The sequence below is a fragment of the Primulina eburnea genome, chromosome 4 (assembly GCF_022965805.1).
Source record: "Primulina eburnea isolate SZY01 chromosome 4, ASM2296580v1, whole genome shotgun sequence".
In the NCBI taxonomy this organism is placed as follows: Eukaryota; Viridiplantae; Streptophyta; class Magnoliopsida; order Lamiales; family Gesneriaceae; genus Primulina; species Primulina eburnea.
In genome coordinates, this window is record NC_133104.1 from 38,909,504 (window position 1) to 38,930,855 (window position 21,352).

Below are 21,352 nucleotides of genomic sequence, written 5' to 3' on the forward strand. Positions count from 1 at the left end.
TTACGAGTGGCTGTTATTGTCAATTTCAGTTACATGAGATGTGTTAATTTTTGACGAAAATTTGTATAAATTTTAAATTAAATTACTTCTCCCACAAGAGAACACCAAGTATAGAAAATTAGGTGGGGAATGTGCGCGCTCATTCAACAACTCCTTTACTAAATGCTAACTGCCAAAAGGTCTAATTGCCTCGTGGAAAAATGTACGCGATAATTAGTCATTAATTATTACATATTTAATTATCTCACACGTGTCATGCACAGATTATATCCTTGTCTATATAATGTGAAATTTTGTCAGCACAAACGTAAACACAAACTAATTTGATGATTATTAATATATATGACGTGGGAAAATAATATTATTGCTGGGTGAATTGCCTTCTCTAATTTAATGAATTTCGATATTTTTGTTATGGTTTATGTGATTTTCAATTTTTAGCAGATTTTTGTTTTTCAATTTATCACTTATCTCTTTTTATAAAAAAAATATATATATATAATTATAGACAATATATGCAGAAATCGAAAACACTCATTTATCATTTTGGAATATGTAGGAGGTAAACGAATCAAACCGTTTGTGAGTTATTCGAAGCTCGATTCGATAAAAGCTCGTTTGAGCTCGTTAAGGCTCGTTAAGATAAAAAAACCAAATTCAAGCTTTACGGTATTCGGCTCGTTAGCTCGTGAACATGTTCGTTGGTAAGTTAATGAGTAATCTTTTAAATGAAAAAATAATAGTTTTGATATTTGATTTATTGATTTTACATATTAATATTTATGAAATATATAGAAAAATCTATTAAATTTATTTATTATAATAAATTTACAAATTTTAATAAGACTAATATATATTTCTTTAAATATATAATTTACTTTTTAATTAGCTTGTTTAGGCTCGATAAAGGCTTCAATAAGTTCGTGAGTCATGCATATATTCGTTAAATAAAGCTCGAGCTCGGCTAGATTATAAACAAACCAAGCTCAAACATTCAAGAGTTCGGCTCGGCTCGACTCGATTACATCCCTAGGAATATGCAAAGTACAATTACCTAGCTACGATTTATTTCTTCAGAAATTTAATGACTAATTACATATTCACCATAGATTATATATTACTTTATAGTTTTAATAATTTTGTTTGGGCGGAAAGATTAAAATTATTCTTTTTTTATTACAGACTTTTTGCTTTTATACATAGATGATGCTGGTGATGATGATTTATTATTATTAGTACTACTATTATATTAATGAAGTCATTAAATTTGTCTGTAAATATTTTTGTGATCTCAATCATTTAATATTTTGTCTTACTATTTTTGGAATGTGAATTTGGGCTTTAACATGCTTTGTATTTTATTTTAGTAGACTTTCTGTTTTTATATATAATAGATTTTTTATGATTGTGAGGACCGACCACTCATTTTCATTACGCACTGCTTATTACTCTCAACTTAACACTATTAAAATCCCAACAAATTAATAAGGTAAATTACACATGACAAGTTCCGTGAGTAAAGCTTGGAGAGAAATATTGGTTTGGAAGAATCGAACTCCTAATATTAGTCAAACATCCCTCTTACTAACTTGAAACACTACTTTTATACTTATTACTATCAAGCCGTGACGCGTTAATTTGGAACATATATTTGCAAAATAAATATAGTTAAATTCATATTTATGATCTTATCTGAAACGAGATAAATTTAATTTGTTTGAGTATAGACAAAAACTCATGTGAGACGATCTCACATGTCGTATTTGTGAGACAGATCTCTTATTTGAGTCATCCATGAAAAAACATTATTTTTTATACTAAGAGTATTACTTTTTATTGTGAATATGGGTAGAGTTGACCTGTCTCACAGATTAGGATCCGTGAAACAGTCTCACATGAGACACACTCTTGAGTATATTTAGCAATTGATTTTTCTTTTACAATGAATACTTATATTTAACGGGGTCGAATATAGCATTGACAAATATAATGTTGTCCCTCGTACTTTAACGTGTAATTAATATTTTTTTAGTGAATATAATTTGGTGATTATTTTGATGCATTTTCTCGCATCTAAGATACGTCGAAATTTTAAAAATTTTGGTTTTGGTATTCAAAAACTTGACTTAAGTGTCATATGATTTATAAATCCATATTTAGATATTTAGATTATTTATCTTTTGCGATTAATGCTCGTCTCCAACTATTCCGAATTTTAAGTGAAGATAGCTCTTTTCTAAATATCTACGAACATAACTAGATCATATTTCATTATTCAATCGCCCTATTAAGCTCACAATCGAAGAACGTGTTCCTATTGTAATTCGCACTAGAAACTATATAACAAGTTTGTGTTGAGAATCAACAACCAGAAGACGCCGGAATCCGATGACGGTTCAGAGGTTGGGAAGCGACGCCGCATAACGGTGGAAGGTAGGTTCTCGGCCATGGATACCTTCACAAGGAGGGGGTGGTCGAGTTTTTGGAGAGGAGAGCGAAGAAAGAAAATATACAAACTTGATTGTATTGTGTATTATCGACTCTTGAGAATATATATTAAATGTCCTTCAGTTGTACATAGATCATTCTAGAACTAAGAGGCTCTCCATTGTCAAATCTCCAATAATTATCTTATCTACTTTTGAGAAGATTTGATAGTATTAGATAAATCTTTATATATCCATGATATTCTAGAACCTTCTAGAATTCTCCTTCGATGATTGGGCAAATTAGAAATTCACTAACCAATGTTTGACTTGGAAACTCCAAGTTTAATTAATCACACAATATATGATTATGGTTTCATTATATTCTCAATTGACGATCAAACATTGTCGATGTGAAGATGGCATAAAACTCATTATGATGCAAAGTAAAAATTTCAAAAATCAAAAATAAAAAATCAAATTCAATTATTTGAATTAAGCTATCTAAACTTTATCACAAAATTCAATACTTGTGTAATCTCAATGGTTCATGGATACAACTATTCGTGAATTCACAACTCATATGATTCGAGATGACATTTATCTCTCATACATGCTTACTCATTTTAGCCATATTTTATGTGATCAACACATTGATAAGAAGAACGTCAAAATTCAAGTCTGATTACACCTATTGGATCATAGTAAAAATGTCAAGTAGCATCGCCCATGATTCTCCAGGTATCATTGATAGTTCCTGCAAGAACCAATAGATTATGGTTACCGTCCACTAAAATCCCTTCAACTTATATATCCCGATCGAATCTATAACCATTGACAAATAGATAGTTGCATATGAATTCGATAACGATGTGATTTATCTTTGAGTAATCATAATGACATCGTGTGTGTAACTAATGAAATAATTTTCCTTGAAGCACAACTCATACTCTGTGTTAGGATCAAGCGTTCATCCATTAGGCCAAAAGCTATAGCTGGTTGTTATGGTGTAACTCAAATTTTTTAAACCGCACAGCAGCTCAAGCACCACGGTTCGATTGCTCTACCAAGCATGGACAAACAAGTATTGCACACAACACTTTGGCCAAAGTTTTCTTGCTCTATTAAATCATCATATCACATATGATATTAACACCTGTAGTTGAACGGTGAGTTCCCGACTACAATGCATCGGCTCTTATAAATGTCGAAACTACACTCAATCTCACTACCTGGTTACCCTCAAGGAGTTGATAAACGAGTCAAAGTGCAACAGTAGTACGTAGAATCTCTATCTTGTCCCAGGTCAAATGACTAATAGTCTAAAACCATAACCACATACTTAATTCACTCGATAAGTGATAACCACTTGAAAAGTCCGAGGAAGAGTTGTTCAATGACTCATCATATGATCACTCATTTGTATGTTTCGATATCTCTATGTCCATGACAATGAAACATAACTTTAACAGCACATAATCTAGTTTTGAGTGCAAACGATCTTTATTCTTATTTTAGACAGTTATATTGATTATGAATAAGTTTAGAATGTATAGAGTACGAGTATAATGAATTTAATGAGTTGTGGACCTTGACGTTGCCGCTTCACCCCCTCTGTGCCTCATATGGTACTAAAATGTATTCAGTTACTTTATCTATACCGCTTGTGTGAGTATACAAATAAAGTAAATATCATAATTTGATAAAACTGTACAATATTATTAAAATAATGATTGCTTTTATACAAGATTCAATAAAACTCAAGTCATAAGTTAGCTTGTTGAACACCTACTCTAACATATACATGTATAATAAGTGCAAGAAATAAATATATGATATCTCGAATCTCTTTAAAAACATATTTTTACCACCAGCTCGCACATCTCAGAAATAACATTTTTTAATGGAAATATTTTGTAAAATATAATTCTTTAGAATTATTCAAGATAAAAACAAGTTTTTCCATTACACCAATAATGATAAAGTTTTTTTTGAAAACTATAACAAAATTATAAATTTAAATAAAACATATTTGGCTACTCCTATCAAAAGTTATCACCGTGATTCGTGTATCACAGATAAAAATCCAGAAGTTTTTTTGAATATTGTTTCGACCAGAAGGTCTCGAACAAAGTCGAACTTGCGACCATATTCATATGCAATACAAGTACATGTGAAACTCTAATTATAATACTAAACGTACTCCATTTAACTTTCATAATTTACCAAAATGCACCATTGATTTATAAAATAAAATATAAAAATGTTTTTTAAACAAAATTTAAAGATAATTTATGATCAATAGACAAATATGAAAAATTACTTTTACGTCATGAATTGAAATTATCAGACTGTGAGTAGGTGAGTGGACTTCTAGAACAAAAATCTTTTTTATGTTGAAAATAATAATAATAAAACAAATTAGGCCCACTATTTCAAGGACCCCAGCCGAAGCTTCTGAATCCGCCTCAGTCAATTTGCCACCAACTCCCGATATATCGTGCTTGACCTGCATGCATTACCGCGTGAGTTGATCAATCAAATGGAACATAATGTGTCACGTTTAAAGACCAGCACAAACCAATAATTCCAAATTAATTCGGGGGGTTGGTAGCTAGAGTTACAATTCAATACAAATTTCGAATTAAAGCACCAAGAATCGTCGCTTCTCTAACAATCGGGACGGTGGGTGACCCATCCAGTGCCTAGGTGGTCTAAAGCGATGTCTTTTAGAACACTAAGTAAATCACTACATATATAAAGGATTTAGAAAAAAATGAGCAAAAAATATTATTTTACTATGTTTGAATATTAGTTTATTAAAAATAAAAAAATTATATTCCCATGTTATAATCAATCAAAGAAACGTAGAATTAAGTCAATGCTGGCTCCAACTCTAATTGAGTGTGGTGTAGAATGAAGACTAAAATGCATGTGAGACAAATTTTAACCTAACAATCCAACTTCAACGTCACGTTGATAAAGGTGGGTGTACATGGAGATTATATTTGCACTCTACAAATTATTAATACTCCAGTTTAATATTTCAATCAGTTTACAACTTCTACAACATAATCAATCATATTTCACATTTCGGAGTAGATCTTTTTTTAGGATTTGTGATATTTTATTATATTTTATTATTATTTGGATCACAATGATATAATTATAATAAATATGTAATTTAATTTAAAGAAAGCGGATATTAATTAGTAGAGATAGTGTGAGTTTGAATTTATTGATAGAGATATTTTCATAAAAATCAATTTGTGTCACGAAGCCACAAAAATTTGTATGAATACATACATACATACATATATATATAGATATATATATATATATATATATATATATATATATATATATATATATATATATATACACTTATACAGTCTACTAAATTGTTGTAGATATACTGACAGATATGTGCAAGATAAAAAGTTCAATGAAAGCAATTTTATGTTGTGTGAAATAAAGATACAATTAGTTTTAAGAAAGGAAAATCGTTTCACGGCTATTGGAGATAGACATGTGGAAATGACGACGATGGAAAGATGAATGAGATGAATGATAATGTTGTTGTAAATTTACATTTGGTTATAGCAGACGCATTATTGTCAAGTATTTCTGAGATAAAAACAACAAAATTATTTGGGATACAATGACAAAAATGTACGAGGTTAAGTCACTACACAATAAGATTTTTCTAAAGAGACGAATTTATACTCTTCAAATGGCAGAATTCTCATTGATGATTGACCATATCAACATACTAAATATTCTATTTGTCCAACTCACTTCTATGAGGCATAAAATAGAGGAAATTAACACCCTCTAAAAAAAATAAAGGAAATGAATGTGCAAAACTTCTACTTCAAAGTCGACCAGATTCATTTGATCAACTTATCATCAACATGACAAACAATATTTTTATGGGCTTTCTAAAATTTGAAAATGTCTTAAGTGAGGTTCTCGGAGGAGAGAGTCGGCACAAGAACAAGGAAATATGTTGGTAACATTAAATCAGACAGAGGCTTTACCAATGATAAGAGGAAGATTTATGGACTCCAGTGGGAGTCAAAGACGAGGTAGATCAAAGTCGAGAAGTAAGAAGAAAAATATTTAGTGCTTTAAATGTGGCGGTAAATGACACTTCAAGAAGGAGTGTACGAGTATCGAAAAAGGTTCTCAAGGAAATGTGACCATTACTTCAGGCAGTGATGAAATATTATTCAGCGAAGCTGCAACAGTTGCAGAAGGTAGACACAAATTTTGTGACACATTAATTATAGATTCAGGAGCGACGTGGCACATGGCGTCTCAGAGAGAATGGTTTGATCATTATGAACCAGTCTCAGGAAGATCTGTATTCATGAGAAATGATCATGCATTAGAAATCGCTGGGGTCAGTACTATCAAAAATAAAAATGTTTGATGATATCATTTGCACATACATGAGGTATGACATGTGAAATGATTGACAAAAAATCTTTTGTCCTTAGAAAAATTGGATGATATCGGATGCAAAACCTGTATCGAGAACGTGATCATGAAAATTGTAAAGGGTATGATTGTGGTTATGAAAGCAGAAAAAGTTGCTGCAAATCTGTATGTACTTTTCGGACCACCAAGAAGAGCGCTCTCCCTTCATTCTGAAATCATCTCATCATCGAGTTTTCTCTCATCTTATAATATTTGAGTGCTTATTTCTATATTATTTTTGAGGTGTTTGTTTTCCTATATTCAGAGATTGTGTGTTCTATTTGGAAACATAGTGAATGGTTTGTATACCATAAAATATTATAGTTGAATTCTTTTCATCTTACCCGTGACTTTTACCCAAATAATTTTTAAGGATTATATATAACACAGTGAGTGGTTTGTATACCATAAAATATTTAGTTGAATTCTTTTCATCTTGTCCATGACTTTTACTCTACTAATTTTTAAGGGTTATATATAATACAGTGAGTGGTTTGTAAACAATAAAATATTATATTTGAATTCTTTTCATTTGAAAAATAAATGATCTATATTATTATTGGTAATTAACGACATATTGTGATATGATGTTATTAATTAACGATAGAATATAAATTATGTCGTTAAATCAATTATAATTTATTTTCTCCAACTGTAACGATCCTTTTTTTGTTGTTCTTTTAACGACAAATAATATTTTTGTCGTTAATTAACGACAAATACTTTATTTCACTAAACATAAAAATATGTTTATTTAAACTTGTTTGAAATTGAGGACGGAAAGAATGATTAAAAAATTTGAATCAGAGATTGATTAAATAAAATCAAAAGAGAGTATATAATAATGTGCACTAATAGTGGCATTTAAATTTGAAATTAAAAAATTATGACAAAATTAGTGCCAAATTACATGGAAGTTACATCGAATGGCACGGCGCGTTTGCTTAAGATGGATAGTGCAATTCAAATTTCAATTCGTAACATATGTTACGATTTTTGTATAAAATTATATGTTCCACTAACATCATATCTTTCTTACACGATATATTCCGTTTGACTAAAGCTTTCATTGCATAATTTAATTAATTTCTTACGGAGTGATTGTCATAGATTTTTTTTTTTTTTAAAAAAGTGATTGGTTTATAGACTACGAAGAAGAATAGAAATATAAAAAATGAATAGTGTTTGAAAACATAATGAAAAGTTGAAAATCAGACGTGGGTAACATTTGAAAAATAAATTATTTTAATTAATTTGTTACTATAATCAATTTTGTAAAAATAGAATCAACATCTTACCAATTTTTGGATTTCAATTAAATTAAACATTAGTTAACAGAGAATCGGGGCGAAATACACAAAATTATTTTTTGTCCAAAAACCAAGAATCATTTTTTTATCAAACACCACCCAATATATAGTTTTAAGTTTTATAAAAATAATTTGAGATATTTAATTACTACTATTTAAACCCCGAATTTTAGATTTATAGCTCAAGCTAGTCTCTCCCTATCAAAACTAATGAGTTAAAGACAAGTGTACTGTTAAATAAATTTATAGCTTAAACCATATTTAATGAACTAAAAACCGCGCCTCTTGCATTTTTCAATTTTTTGGGAACGGTTAGTTGTCTAACATTGATTTGATAAGATTTTCTGGGTGTTGCATACATAGACTTGGACAATCGTCTTTATTTAAGCTAGCTTTTGAAGTTGAATTAAGTCCAAGTCTTAATCTTAATATGATATCATAGCTCAGTTCCACCGTTATGTGTTAGATTGCCCCTATTTGGTCCAGCCGTTCTCTCCATAGTAGAGTTATATGTAAACTTCAAACTCTAAATATTCATTCCTCACCGTGACAGTTATGTGTTGGATTGTCCACAGTTAGGTCACCATTCTGCCTATAGTGGAGTCATTTGTAAAATTCATGCTGAGCAAATGTTCAATATTCCTAGGGTAGAGGTGTGCTAGTTGTTCCACATCGGTTGGATAAAATCCTTGTGATTTGCTTATATGGACTTGAACAAACTATCTTTTTTTGAGCTAGATTTCGGGATGGTCCAAATTTCAATCTTATATTGAACAAGGAAATGAACAACACATTGAAGCCTTAGATCATATATAAACTTGTAATGGATATTGTAATGTCGAATTTATTTTTAACCATACAAAATGGTATTTATTAGCTTGATAATTATTCACATGGAAGTTTAAACTACAAAGTTAAAATTTTACATAATTTCTGGCTCATTAATTTATCATATTGAGTTTTAACAAAAAAAATTTTAAAAAAATTGAGAGTGGTTTCTGCCATGTATCCCATATATGTACAAGGATATCAATAATTTCATATAGAGAACTGACGTTAAATAAAGTAAAAATTACGAGGCCAAATTAAATTCACTACATAAAAAGAATAGTTTGATAAATGATTGGACGCCACACTTTTTTGATAAAATGTTTCAAAATAAGGAAATTAGTGCACATAAGTCAATGCAGTGATGTATCGATTATAGATAGTGGATTGGTTTAATTAAGTTATCATTGGGAAAAAGATTCAATTCATTTGAGATTTCGTTTTCTCGCACAACCTCAGATTGAGATATTTAATTATTTTTAAAATTAAAAATGGGAAAATAATGCAAAAAAAAAAAGTAGGGACAGGTGGTTTTCTCTTTGCCTCACGATTTCAAATGGCAGACAATTCATTAACAAAGACACACTTCATTTGCACGCCTTCTATATTTGATCACAAACAAATTAAGAGAAACAAGATTAATCTTTTTTTGTTTGCTTGACATATGAAAAGTATTTGTCCGATAAATTTACTTTATGGATACAACCAAAGTCGCCCATTAGAAATACAACAGGAAGATAATGAGTTTATAAGATGAAATATATCAATATTCATCGATTTGAAGCCATATTGGTTAAGTTATAAATAAATCGAAGACTTAAGTCCAGAATAGATAATATCATATCAACGTGGAGATACGTGAATTCTACGACAGTATATAATTTGTTTTGTACTATATAGCTCTGTTTGGTACGTGTGATATGATAAGTAAATGATTAATAATTAAAGTGATTAAAAATGAGATATATGAATCAATAGTATGGTGAGATAAATAAAATTGTGTTTGGTATGATTTTAAAATGATGGATTAATTTTGTAAATTTTATTGTAATGACCAAAATGTCCCAAATGCTAATTAAATATAGATTCTTAAAATAATTGGATAGATAATTAAATATTTATAATTATAATTTACATTTATTAAAATTAATTTAAATCATTAAAAAAATTAGAATTGAAAAAATATTTTTTTTTCATAAAAAAATAATTAACAAGATTACAAATTTATAAAAATTTAATTTAAGATAGATTTGCATTACAATTTATTTTTTTTTAAAATGATCGAAAATAATTAAAATATATGAAATTAATTTATAAAAAAATATAATAAAAATTTAAATATTATATTAATTATTAAATTTTCACTAATTTTATTTTTTATATTATATTGAAGAAAACAATTCAAGGGTATTATGGTCAATATACAATCTTATTATGATCATTATTCAAAAATTATTAATTATCACACCCTTTGAAAAGGGATATTTAATCACACAGATAACATGAATAGTGTGTGCTTTCAATCATAATCAAAGGTCTATAGATTAATAAAAAACGAACCAAACGCGAGATAAGGAAATGATTACTAAAACGCTTGATGAAACAAATGGCCCACAAAACATTAGTTGCGGGCTCAGTTACTGAAACTATATTTTGGGCTTTCCACGGGCCCAATAGAGGTGGACCGGAGGACAATGATGGCTTCGAAATAAATTTCTTTAAAAAAAAAACAAAAATCCAAGTTGAAATGCCCAATCAAAATTTTTGGGTTTGATCAAACTCTTACTAAATCCAAGTTGAAATGCCCAATCAAAATTTTTGGGTTTGATCAAACTCTTACTGTCAATGTCGTCAGTAGTTCGAGGTAAAAAAGAAAAATATATTCATATGATATTTCAAGAATCGATGTATATATTATGTGCAGCTAGGTTGCAGAACATGTCTTTTGTGATACGATTTCACCAATCTTTATTTATAAGACCGGTCAACCCTATCGATATTCACAATAAAAATTAATACTCTTAGCATAAAAAATAATATTTTTTCATGGATGACCCAAATAAGATATCTGTCTCACAAAATACGACCAGTGAAATCGTCTCACACAAGTTTTTGTCGATGTTGCATTTGATATGGTCGATAAGAGAACGATTTATTATCGTGAGACTGTCTCATCGATAATTTTTGTGTTTATTAATTACATGTATCTCAAATTTTATAATTCACATTACACAATCATATCTCCGATTACACCAAATCACGTAACAAACAAGCTAAAGCTCACAGTTGCACGAAAACATAAACTGGTGACATGATATTTCATAATTGAAATGACAGAAGCAGTGCTCGAGTCAACCAGACTTCTAATTCATCGGTTATTCAATTATATATAGTTTTATATAAAATGGCCTTCGACTCAAATTTCGATATATATATTTAAACGATCTTTTGCTGCAAAGTACTGCAACTTCATAAAATATATAATCAATTTAACGATTGACTTCTCAATATAACGTGACTGAAACTCATTCAGGTCGGTGGAACAAAGCTCGAGGAACTCAACGAATCGAAGAAGAAAATGACGTGTGGCATGTATGTGTGTGTGAACAAGATTTAAAAAAACCAAAAAGCCAGATAAGTCTTAGAACTACGCACGTGCTAATCTGGTGTTTTCGAAACATTGTAATTATTCGATTCCAACTTGGGTTACTGAATGATTTATATAGACAAGAAGATAACCTAATTTTTATAATGCCAAGTTTCGCATACGTGTCTATTCAAGATTTACTCAAGTTTTGATCTTTGCATGTGAAACCACGTCATCACAAATATCGTGAAGCCTATCTACAATTTCTCACGTCGAAGGAACATTTCCATTTTTTATTAATAAATATTTTCCAAGAAGCAAAAATCACTTTTTGTGATGCCTCAAACCTAATCGCCAATTGTGTTACCCAAAATTTGAAACTAATTGTCTCAATTTTACTTCGATTCAATAATTGATCAGTTTGACCTCAATATTTACCGACAAAAACAAAATCCTCTGTTGCATGGCTTTGTGTGTTCTTTCGCAATAGACATGTATGTACATATGGAAACATCATTTCAATTATATGCAAGATTTAATTACTTGCCAAATAAATCACCAATTGGAGCGTGGTCAAACCTAATCCGACGAACTAGTAATATCTCAATGAATTGTTTAACGTAAATATACTTGCGGAATCGTGTGTTTCAGATTTAAGTGTTGAATGTGGTGTTGTAACACCTAAAACTACATTCAGCAGAATAATTTACCATGCAAACTTTACTTGAATAAATCAAGAAGCAAATAATAATGCAACACATTTGTGCGGTGACTGAGAGTAAAAGGTTTCCTAGATAAATTGTCAATTTACACACGAAAAAATATTAGTGAATAACAAGCTAATTCCCTTAACACATCAAGAGAGCAAATCACATCTTAAATTTCTATGACCAGAAATAACCAAGCACCATGGATGCAAATTCTGTGAAACCATAATTAAGTTGAATAAAAATTCTCTATTAATACTTTAATTAAGTGTCGTCGTCGAATGTCTTCAATACTCCACTACAATACATCAAAAATATGACGAGACTTAGGCCATCTCCAACCCAAAACTCTATTTTAAAGCAACTCTACTCTAAAATAGTGCAGTTTCTACACCAAATACAATATTCATCTCCAACCCATATACTTCAAATCTTACTCTAAAAAAGAATATTTTCGGAATATTCTTTTTTATTTTATTTATTTCATTTTTATAAGTTATTAAATATATATTTTTTATATTTAGTGATATAATTATAATTACATTTTATATTGAATATATTTAATATTATATTTTTAATAAATGTGATAATATTACAAAAATGATTATTTTAATTATTTTAAATATATTATTGAAATCTATATTATACGAATTGAAATAGAAATAATTTCAATTGGTGAAATAAAATTAATACATGACATTAAATTAAATAACATATTACAAATACAATTTCAAATATTTGAACGATCATATTCATCCCATAATGATCAATTAAAGCATTTCGTAATGCATAATGAACGTCTTTCTCTTTTATTTTTTTTATAACGAGCAAGAAATTCTCGAAATCTGATATGCTCATTGACAACCATTTCTACCAATGGAGTCGGTGCTTCCCTAGCATCTTCAATCGGTGCACTAAGATCACGTTCATCTTCGATTATCATATTGTGCATTATAATACATGCTTTCATTATATCATTCAAATGATTTTTCTTCCAACCACGTGCTGGAGATGCCACAATCGCAAATCGTGATTGAAGAACGCCAAATACACGCTCCACATCTTTCCTGCATGACTCTTGTTTCATCGCAAAATACTGCTTCTTCGGACCACGCGGATCATGTATAGTTTGCACAATAGTTGACCATTTCGGATAAATAGTATCAGCTAAATAATATTCGGTGTCATATTCTTTTGATCCAATAGTATAATGAGCTGGATGAGCAATTTCTTGTGCAAGATTGGAAAATAGACTGGAAGACTCTAAAACATTTATATCATTATTGGTTCCAGGCATACCAAAATATGCATGCCATATTCAAAGATCGTAATCAGCTACTGCTTCTAAAATGATTGTTGGAGAACCACTATGACCTGCATATTGTCCCGCCAAAGCCGTGGGGCAATTTTTCCACCTCCAATGCATACAGTCGAGACTTCCCAACATTCCAGGAAAACTTCGTTGTTTGCCAATATAGAGAAGTCTGGCAACATCATTGGCAGTAGGTGATCTCAAGTAATAATCCGCAAAAACTTCCACTATAGCTCGACAAAAGTGTTGCATACACTAAATTACAGTAGATTATCCTATTTGGATGTATTTATCAGTAGCATCCGCAGGCAAGCTATATGCTAGCATTCTCAATGAAGCAGTTGTTTTTTGATTAGTCGATAGACCGAGCCATCCCAAACTATCACTTCTTTGTGTGAAATAAACATCGTGATTCTTTACGGTATCTACTATCCGAAGGAAAAGATTTCGAGACATTCGAAATCTTCGTCGGAACATTGCTTCATTATAGACTGGATTCTCAGCAAAATAGTCGTTAAACAACTTTGATCAGCAATTTCACGTTCGCGTCGGATGACTATGTGACCTGGAATTGACCCTCCGTGTGTGAATTCTTGTTCTTGTTGAATGATGTAGGCAGCAACTAACTCTTGTTCTCGAGCTATAGTTGACAGTATTGCTCTTCTTCTATTTTCAAAGCTTTCAACAAATTGAATATCATCTTCATTATCTGACAATGAAGATGAGCTATATGAGTTTGCATCAAATAGAGTATGTGGATTCATTTTTATGAAATATATAGTTTGTATGAAAGTATGATAATATAGTTACATTATATAGATGTCTTTTAGATGCATATTGGACCGGTAGATACGTTTTGATTGGTAGCTGAGTTTGAATTGGTAGATATGTTTGAATGGTAGTTGAGTTTGGACTGGTAGATACATTTTTTACTGGTAGATGCACTTTGGACTGTTAGATACGTTTTGAATGGTAGCTGAGTTTAAACTGGTAGATTCGCTTTTGACTGGTAGATACGTTTTGAATGGTAGCTGAGTTTGGATTGGTAGATATGTTTGAATGGTAGTTGAGTTTGGACTGGTAGATACATTTTTGACTGGTAGATGCACGTTGGACTGTTAGATACGTTTTGAGTGGTAGCTGAATTTAAACTAGTGGATTCTCTTTTGACTGGTAGATACGTAATGGTAGCTGAGTTTGGACTGGTAGATACGTGTTTGACTGGTAGATACGTTTTGAATGGTATCTGAGTTTGGACTGGTAGATTCGCTTTTGACTGGTAGATACGTTTTGAATGGTAGCTGAGTTTGGACTGGTACATACGTGTTGACTGGTAGATACGTTTTGAAGGTAGCTGAGTTTGGACTGGCAGATTCGCTTTTGACTGGTAGATACGTTTTGAATGGTAGCTGAGTTTGGACTGGTAGATACGTTTTTTACTCTAGATACGTTTTGAATGGTAGCTGAGTTTGGACTGGTAGATACGTTTTTGACAAGTAGATGCACTTTTGACTGGTAGGTAACATTCCCACTATAAATAAACTTCTTATTGGTTGATTAAATCATAAACATTACAATCTACAACAAAAAAATCTCATTGTCCAAAGAAATTCAATGAAATCCATTTTCCGAACTACCAATTACGCTATTGAAGAAGATAAACTCATGTGTCATGTTTATCTTGATGTTTCGCAAAATCCTATCATCGGTATAAACCAATCCAAAGAACGATTTTGGAGTCGGATTGAAGAAGCTTTCAATGCCGGCAAATCGAATAACATGCAAGTACGCAATATCAGATCTTTGCAATGTAGCATGCAAGTTATCATCCGAGCTGAGAAAATTATGTGGATGTGTTAGCATAATTGAAAAACTGAAGCCGAGTGGAGCATCTGAAGAAGATATTGTAAGTATTTATTATTATATTCACATGAATAATCTAAGTCTATTTTTTGTACGAGTAACATATTTTTTGCAGTTGAACATGGCAAATGATTTAATGATCCAAGATAAAAATTTCACTAAAGGATTCAAGTTTGATCATGTTTGGCCTATAATGAAAGATATAGAGAAATTTTCGGCCAACGCCAGTGCACTGATACCAGTATCCAAACAACATGTCACAAATTTGGATTCATCACAGTCGGATACTCAAGAACCAGAATCTCCAATACCAGGTTCCCCTACAGTAAATTCATTTTCAATTAATTTAAGCAGTGATGAAAATGCAGGTGGAACTCCGTCTCAACGACCTCTTGGAGTGAAAAAATCCAAATCAAAGAAAAAAAGAGAAGAAAATGTTTCAGAATTAATTTCTACGATGAAGGAAGGACATCGCGAGCTTATCAATGTGTTGCAAAAAAGATCTACAGATATGCAACAAAATTATGATATTAAGCTGTTAGCATTGCAAAATGAACAAAAAAAACTAGAAATTCGACAACAACAAATAGAATTGGCTAAAATTCAGGAGGAAAATAAAGTTTTGTATATGGATCTAAGCACAATTGGCGATCCAGAAATGCGTCAAATTGTTCAAAATGAACGAGCAAGAATTATGCAAAAAAGAGATGCAGAACGTCGTCAACATGAGAGCAGCGCATTTGGAAAATATTTTGGTGATTTTGGAGGATCGAGATCTAGATCTGGATCCGATTTTCCAAATTATTGATGATTTAGTTTGTTTATCCTTTATTGTATTTGCATATAAATTATCTGAATTCGAATTTATATTTTTATTTTAACTGTGTACTTGAATGTTTAAATATTATTCAATAAATTTATGTGTTAGATGTTTAAATATAAATGATTGTAAAATATATTTGTAAATTTATATAATTAAATATTTTAATTTTTATAATTTTATATTTAATAGATATTATCTAACTATTAAATTATATAATAATAATATTATAATATAAAAAATATTTAGAATTTTTAATATAAATATTTATAATTAAAAAAACAAAAAAAATTTAAAAAAAAATAAGAAAACACTCTGCGCCACATTTGGCGCAGAGCTAAAGGAGCTGCGCTATTTTGCAAAGAGCGCAGGTCCATTGGAGAAGCCCAAGCAGCATACCCTTAATCACTCGATTTTTCCGAACCAACACACAGATTCTCCATTCTTCCTTAGCTCTCTCTCTTCGTATCTCTTCGCACTCCACATGCTCTTGTAGCCTCCATTTTTCAATCTATATAACATCTTTAAACTAGATATGATTTCTTGATTAGATAGCAATACATAGAAAATAGAGTTTTATTAGGTAATAAACTTTCTTAAACACAAAAGATAATTTAGATATACAATCATCAGTTTAGAAAGACAAAATTCTTTTTTGATACAATCATAATAAAAAAAGGAAAATATAAAAAATAAATAAATTTTGAATTTAAATATTTTTCTTTTCTATCAATGTGACTCACAAATAACCAATGGATGAAATGAAGATCAAATCCATAAGTTTCCCAGTCTCTTTATTTTAGGAAGCTTTTACTTCCGGCATATTTCGTTAATCCCTTAACATAATTATAAATCACTAAGGGATATAAGAGAGCACCAACATATAAACATATACCTGACCCAGAAACATGGACCTAATAGAGAAATTATAAGACTGTTCTCTAAGGAATATAAGAGAGCACCAAACATATACCTGACACATGGGCCTAATAGTCCGACATGGGCCTAATAGTCCGTCATATTAGCACTCAAGTAGGTGTAAACCGCACTGCCATGAGTATAATGAAATAAAGTTGTACATTGACTAAAAACTATAGTTTTTGGCATAGTGCTAAGCATTTGATTCTAAAAATTTGTTTCAAATCGATGTCATGAGTTCCAGGTCTCACAATAAACATTTTTATAAACTTCTAAGAGGGATAAATGTTGGGTTAAGTGTATGATTAAGAGTAGTACTGAGATGAGTGACCCGCTAGGAAGTTCTTGTGCTTCAAGCTGCTAACATACGTTGTGCCGCTTGATATGATTGACTAGGTGGTTCATAAAAGAGTGACACAAATATTAACGAGTAATACTATCTCTGTTAGGGACAAGGTCGACGATAGAGAAATAGTAAGACCGATCTCTAACAGAAATGAGACATCACTAACAGATAGACATGCACTTCCTCAGAATCGTGGGCAAAACAGCCTGACCTATTAGCACCCAAGTGAGTGAACTTTGCGCTTCCACGAGTATAATAAATAAACTTGCACATAGGCTAACAAGTATAGTTTTTGACCGAGTGTTAAGCGCTTGATCATAACAATTAATATAAGAGCGAGGTAATGTGTTCAAATCTCCCAAGAATCATACTTATATACTTATAAGAGGAGAAACGTTGAGTTAAAAATGCATGAGTAAGAATAGTATTAAAATAAGTAACCTCTTGGAAAGTTCTTATGTGTCAAGCTGTTGACGTTGTGCTTCTTGATCTAGTTGGCTATGTGAGGCGTAAAAGAATGACATTAAATCTTAAGACATCAAAATAATGAGATATAGAACTTTCCAAATACCATCTGCGCCGCACGTTGTACGAGCCCAACCAAGACAGGTTCTCGAGCAATTAAATGTCATAAATTTTATTTGGACAACAATTTTAAAAGAGTGAGTCTCATGTGAGACCGTCTCACGGATCATAATCTGTGAGACGGGTCATTAATACCCATATTCACAATAAAAAATAGTACTCTTAGTATAAAAAGTAATACTCTTTTATGAGTGACCCAAATAAGAGATCCGTCTCACAAATAATATCCGTGAGACCGTCTCATATAAATTTTTGCCATTTTAAAAACATTGCAACGATCTCTTCTTGTTTTTTTTCCTTTGGTTATTATATTATAAAAAGGAATGCGAAGAATAGAGATAAACGTCGTCGGTCTCTCTTGGTATTACTAATTACTAATATTTCATTAGATTCCTATCATTAAGTTTTGCTATTTATCATATTGCATGAGCAATTGTTAAATTATCATATTCTTATGACGCAAAGATCTAAGAACTGAATTTGATATATTAATCATAATATTGAAAATACATTTTCTCCCAAAAAAAATTAATTCAAACGTCAAAACTAATGTAGGTTATGTTGCAATATTCTAAGCTAGAGTTGAAAAATTGCATTCTATTAATAAAAAAAAGAACAAATAGTCAAATGATAAACAAAACAAAAGCGTTGAATTTCAGACTTGAAAACATATACTCTAGAATGCTTAAAATTCCGGTCCGGTTTTCTGAAATTATAGATTAAATATTAGCTAGGGTGTGCTCAACCAGATTTACGACCAAAATCAAACAATAAAATCCATTTTTGAATTAAATATATTTGAATAATTACTCAGTTAAAGTTTAAAAAAAATCTATTTAATAAATATTTTATTTAATTGATAAATCCACACAACTAATAATTGTCATGTTCTTTATCTTTTAACCACATATTTCTCGATATATACGTCAAATATAATTTCGTCCCCTCCCTATAAATATACATGTCTACACACATCAAAACAGAAAACACAGGCCCTCGATTTATTCTTCAGAAACGAACGAACGAATTCCTAGAGAAATGCTCCTTTTCTTGAAATCTTCATCAAGAACAGTCCACCATTATCCTGATCAAGAATCGAGAATAGAGGTTAACAAATACAGGCACAGTGATGATATTGATGATAATTATCCAGCTGGATGCTGCACATCGCTTACTGTGTGGAGAAAATCACTTCTTTTCGGCTGCAATGGCTTCACTGTAATTGGATCAGATGGGAGTTTAGTGTACAGGGTTGACAATTACTCTGACAACCCTAATCAGATGATTCTCATGGATGGATCAGGCAATCCCGTTTTCACCATTTGTCGTCGCAAGGTATATATATATTTATTACTACTGTATATACAGTTTGGAATTTTCTGCTTAATTTCTTTCTTTCTTTTGGTATAAGAAAGGTGGGAACATTTGATAATGTGGACATTTGGTGCTTTTAATGAATGTGTTTTATGAAATCAATTTGCTTTAATTTACTAGAAGATTCTTATTTTAGCATTTTGGCTTACGCTTTCTTTTATTTTGTTTTGAAAACTAGCAGAAGCTGAGGCTAATAGATGACAACTGGCTAGTCTACAATGGAGAAATGGGCAAATATTGCGATACATCTGCAAGAAAACCAATCTTTTGTGTGAAGAAAAACGTACACATTCTGAAAACAAAACAAAGTGCTATTGCATATGTTTATAACGACGGAAACTCTTCTGCTAAGGGATGCGCGTATATGATCGAGGGATCGTACAAGCATCGGTCGTGCAGGATTTTGGATGAATCAAGGCAAGTCGTAGGTGAGATCAAGAGGAAAGAGGCGTCAACAGGAGGCGTATCGTTCGGTCTCGAAGTATTTATCCTCGTGGTGAATGCTGCATTTGATCCTGGATTTGCCATGGCAATTGTATTACTTCTTGATAAAATGTTTCAGTAATTACTTTTCAACTCATATTATTTGCAATTTAAGGGTTGTTATTTGCATTTTAGGTTTTATAGATTTTATTTAAATAAAATGTAAATGACAAATTTAAGGTGCCAATATTATTCAGTTTTCAAGTATAAATATTATAATATTAAAACCCATTGATTGACAGGATAAGAGAGCCACAATAGTATCCAATTAAGCCACCTATCGCTATATCTCGGGGGTTCACAAGGGAGCTCCTCCCATCCACATTTAATTTTATAAAGTAGGTCTTTGTGAGACTGGTCTCACGAATCTTTATCTGTGAGACGAGTTACCGTATCGATATTTATAATAAAAAATAATATTCTTAGCATGAAAAGTAATATTTTTTTATGGATGACCCAAATAAGAGATACGTCTCAAAAACTACGATCTTTGAGACCAGTCTCACACAAGTTTTTGTCAATGTTAAAATAAGTAGGTTATGGTTTGAGCAATAGAATAATGGTCAACTTAAGAGTAAATCATTATAGGATTTATTTTATTTTTAGTAAATCATTATAGGATTTATTGTAATTATTAACCAGAGTTGTACAAATAAATCATTTACAATTCATTTGCATCTTCTTGTTTCCATATTCCCCCACTTCTTATCATAAAGCCAATGACGGTGGTTGTTAGGATCAAAATATGTTTAGATGAGATGTGAATATACACCTTAAAATATCTTGTTTTTAAAAGATTTTCAATAGCTCGTTCTTGAAATGTTAAAAAAAAACTGAGCATGTAGAAATTTATATTGAGTTCCATTCTAAAAAGCACAAGAAAAACTCAAAATAGCCCTTAAAAAACCGATTAAAAATGTTGTAAATGATTTGAAAAGAATGCAACTTGAAATAATAAAAACAGTTTGTTGAAGCATGTTATCAAACACTTTGTATGCAACATGTTGGTATTTGAAAGAAAACATCAATAATACGCCAAAGGCTATTCTCAAACATCTGGTATAAGTATGGATTATACTGAGATATTTAACTCAGTGGTTAAACCGATTACTATTCACATTATTCATGCTCTAATTGTATCCAAGGGTTGTTTTCTACAATAACTTGATGTTAACAAGGCATTCCTGAATGGCACTCTCTCTAAAACAATTTTGCATGGCACCATTTTATAGTTTTGAACAAGGTCAAGGTGACACTAAACTTGTGTGTAGACAAAAAGGTTGTCTATGGTTTGAACAAACTCCGCATTCT

At 30.9% G+C, this 21,352-nt stretch overlaps 2 protein-coding genes across 2 annotated transcripts; both read left to right on the top strand.

Annotated features, from left to right (window-relative positions):
• The first annotated feature begins 15,636 nt into the window (after nucleotides 1–15,636).
• LOC140830285 (uncharacterized) lies at nucleotides 15,637–16,323 on the top strand. The gene has a single exon (XM_073193568.1). It carries the CDS (start codon nucleotides 15,637–15,639, stop codon nucleotides 16,321–16,323), a length of 687 nt encoding a protein of 228 aa, XP_073049669.1.
• Nucleotides 16,324–19,152: 2,829 nt separating this feature from the next.
• Nucleotides 19,153–20,240, top strand: LOC140829863 (protein LURP-one-related 8-like). Its single transcript, XM_073193144.1, has 2 exons — nucleotides 19,153–19,519; nucleotides 19,740–20,240. Exons 1-2 carry the CDS (start codon nucleotides 19,223–19,225, stop codon nucleotides 20,121–20,123), a joined length of 681 nt encoding a protein of 226 aa, XP_073049245.1. The 5' UTR covers nucleotides 19,153–19,222; the 3' UTR covers nucleotides 20,124–20,240.
• Nucleotides 20,241–21,352: the final 1,112 nt, after the last annotated feature.

Excerpts from the sequence above, each read along its gene's own strand:
- LOC140830285 (XM_073193568.1), top strand. The coding sequence starts at position 15,637 with ATGGCAAATGATTTAATGATCCAAGATAAAAATTTCACTAAAGGATTC.
- LOC140829863 (XM_073193144.1), top strand. The coding sequence starts at position 19,223 with ATGCTCCTTTTCTTGAAATCTTCATCAAGAACAGTCCACCATTATCCT. Across the intron at positions 19,520-19,739 it reads TCACCATTTGTCGTCGCAAG|AAGCTGAGGCTAATAGATGA; the intron begins GTATATATATAT and ends GAAAACTAGCAG.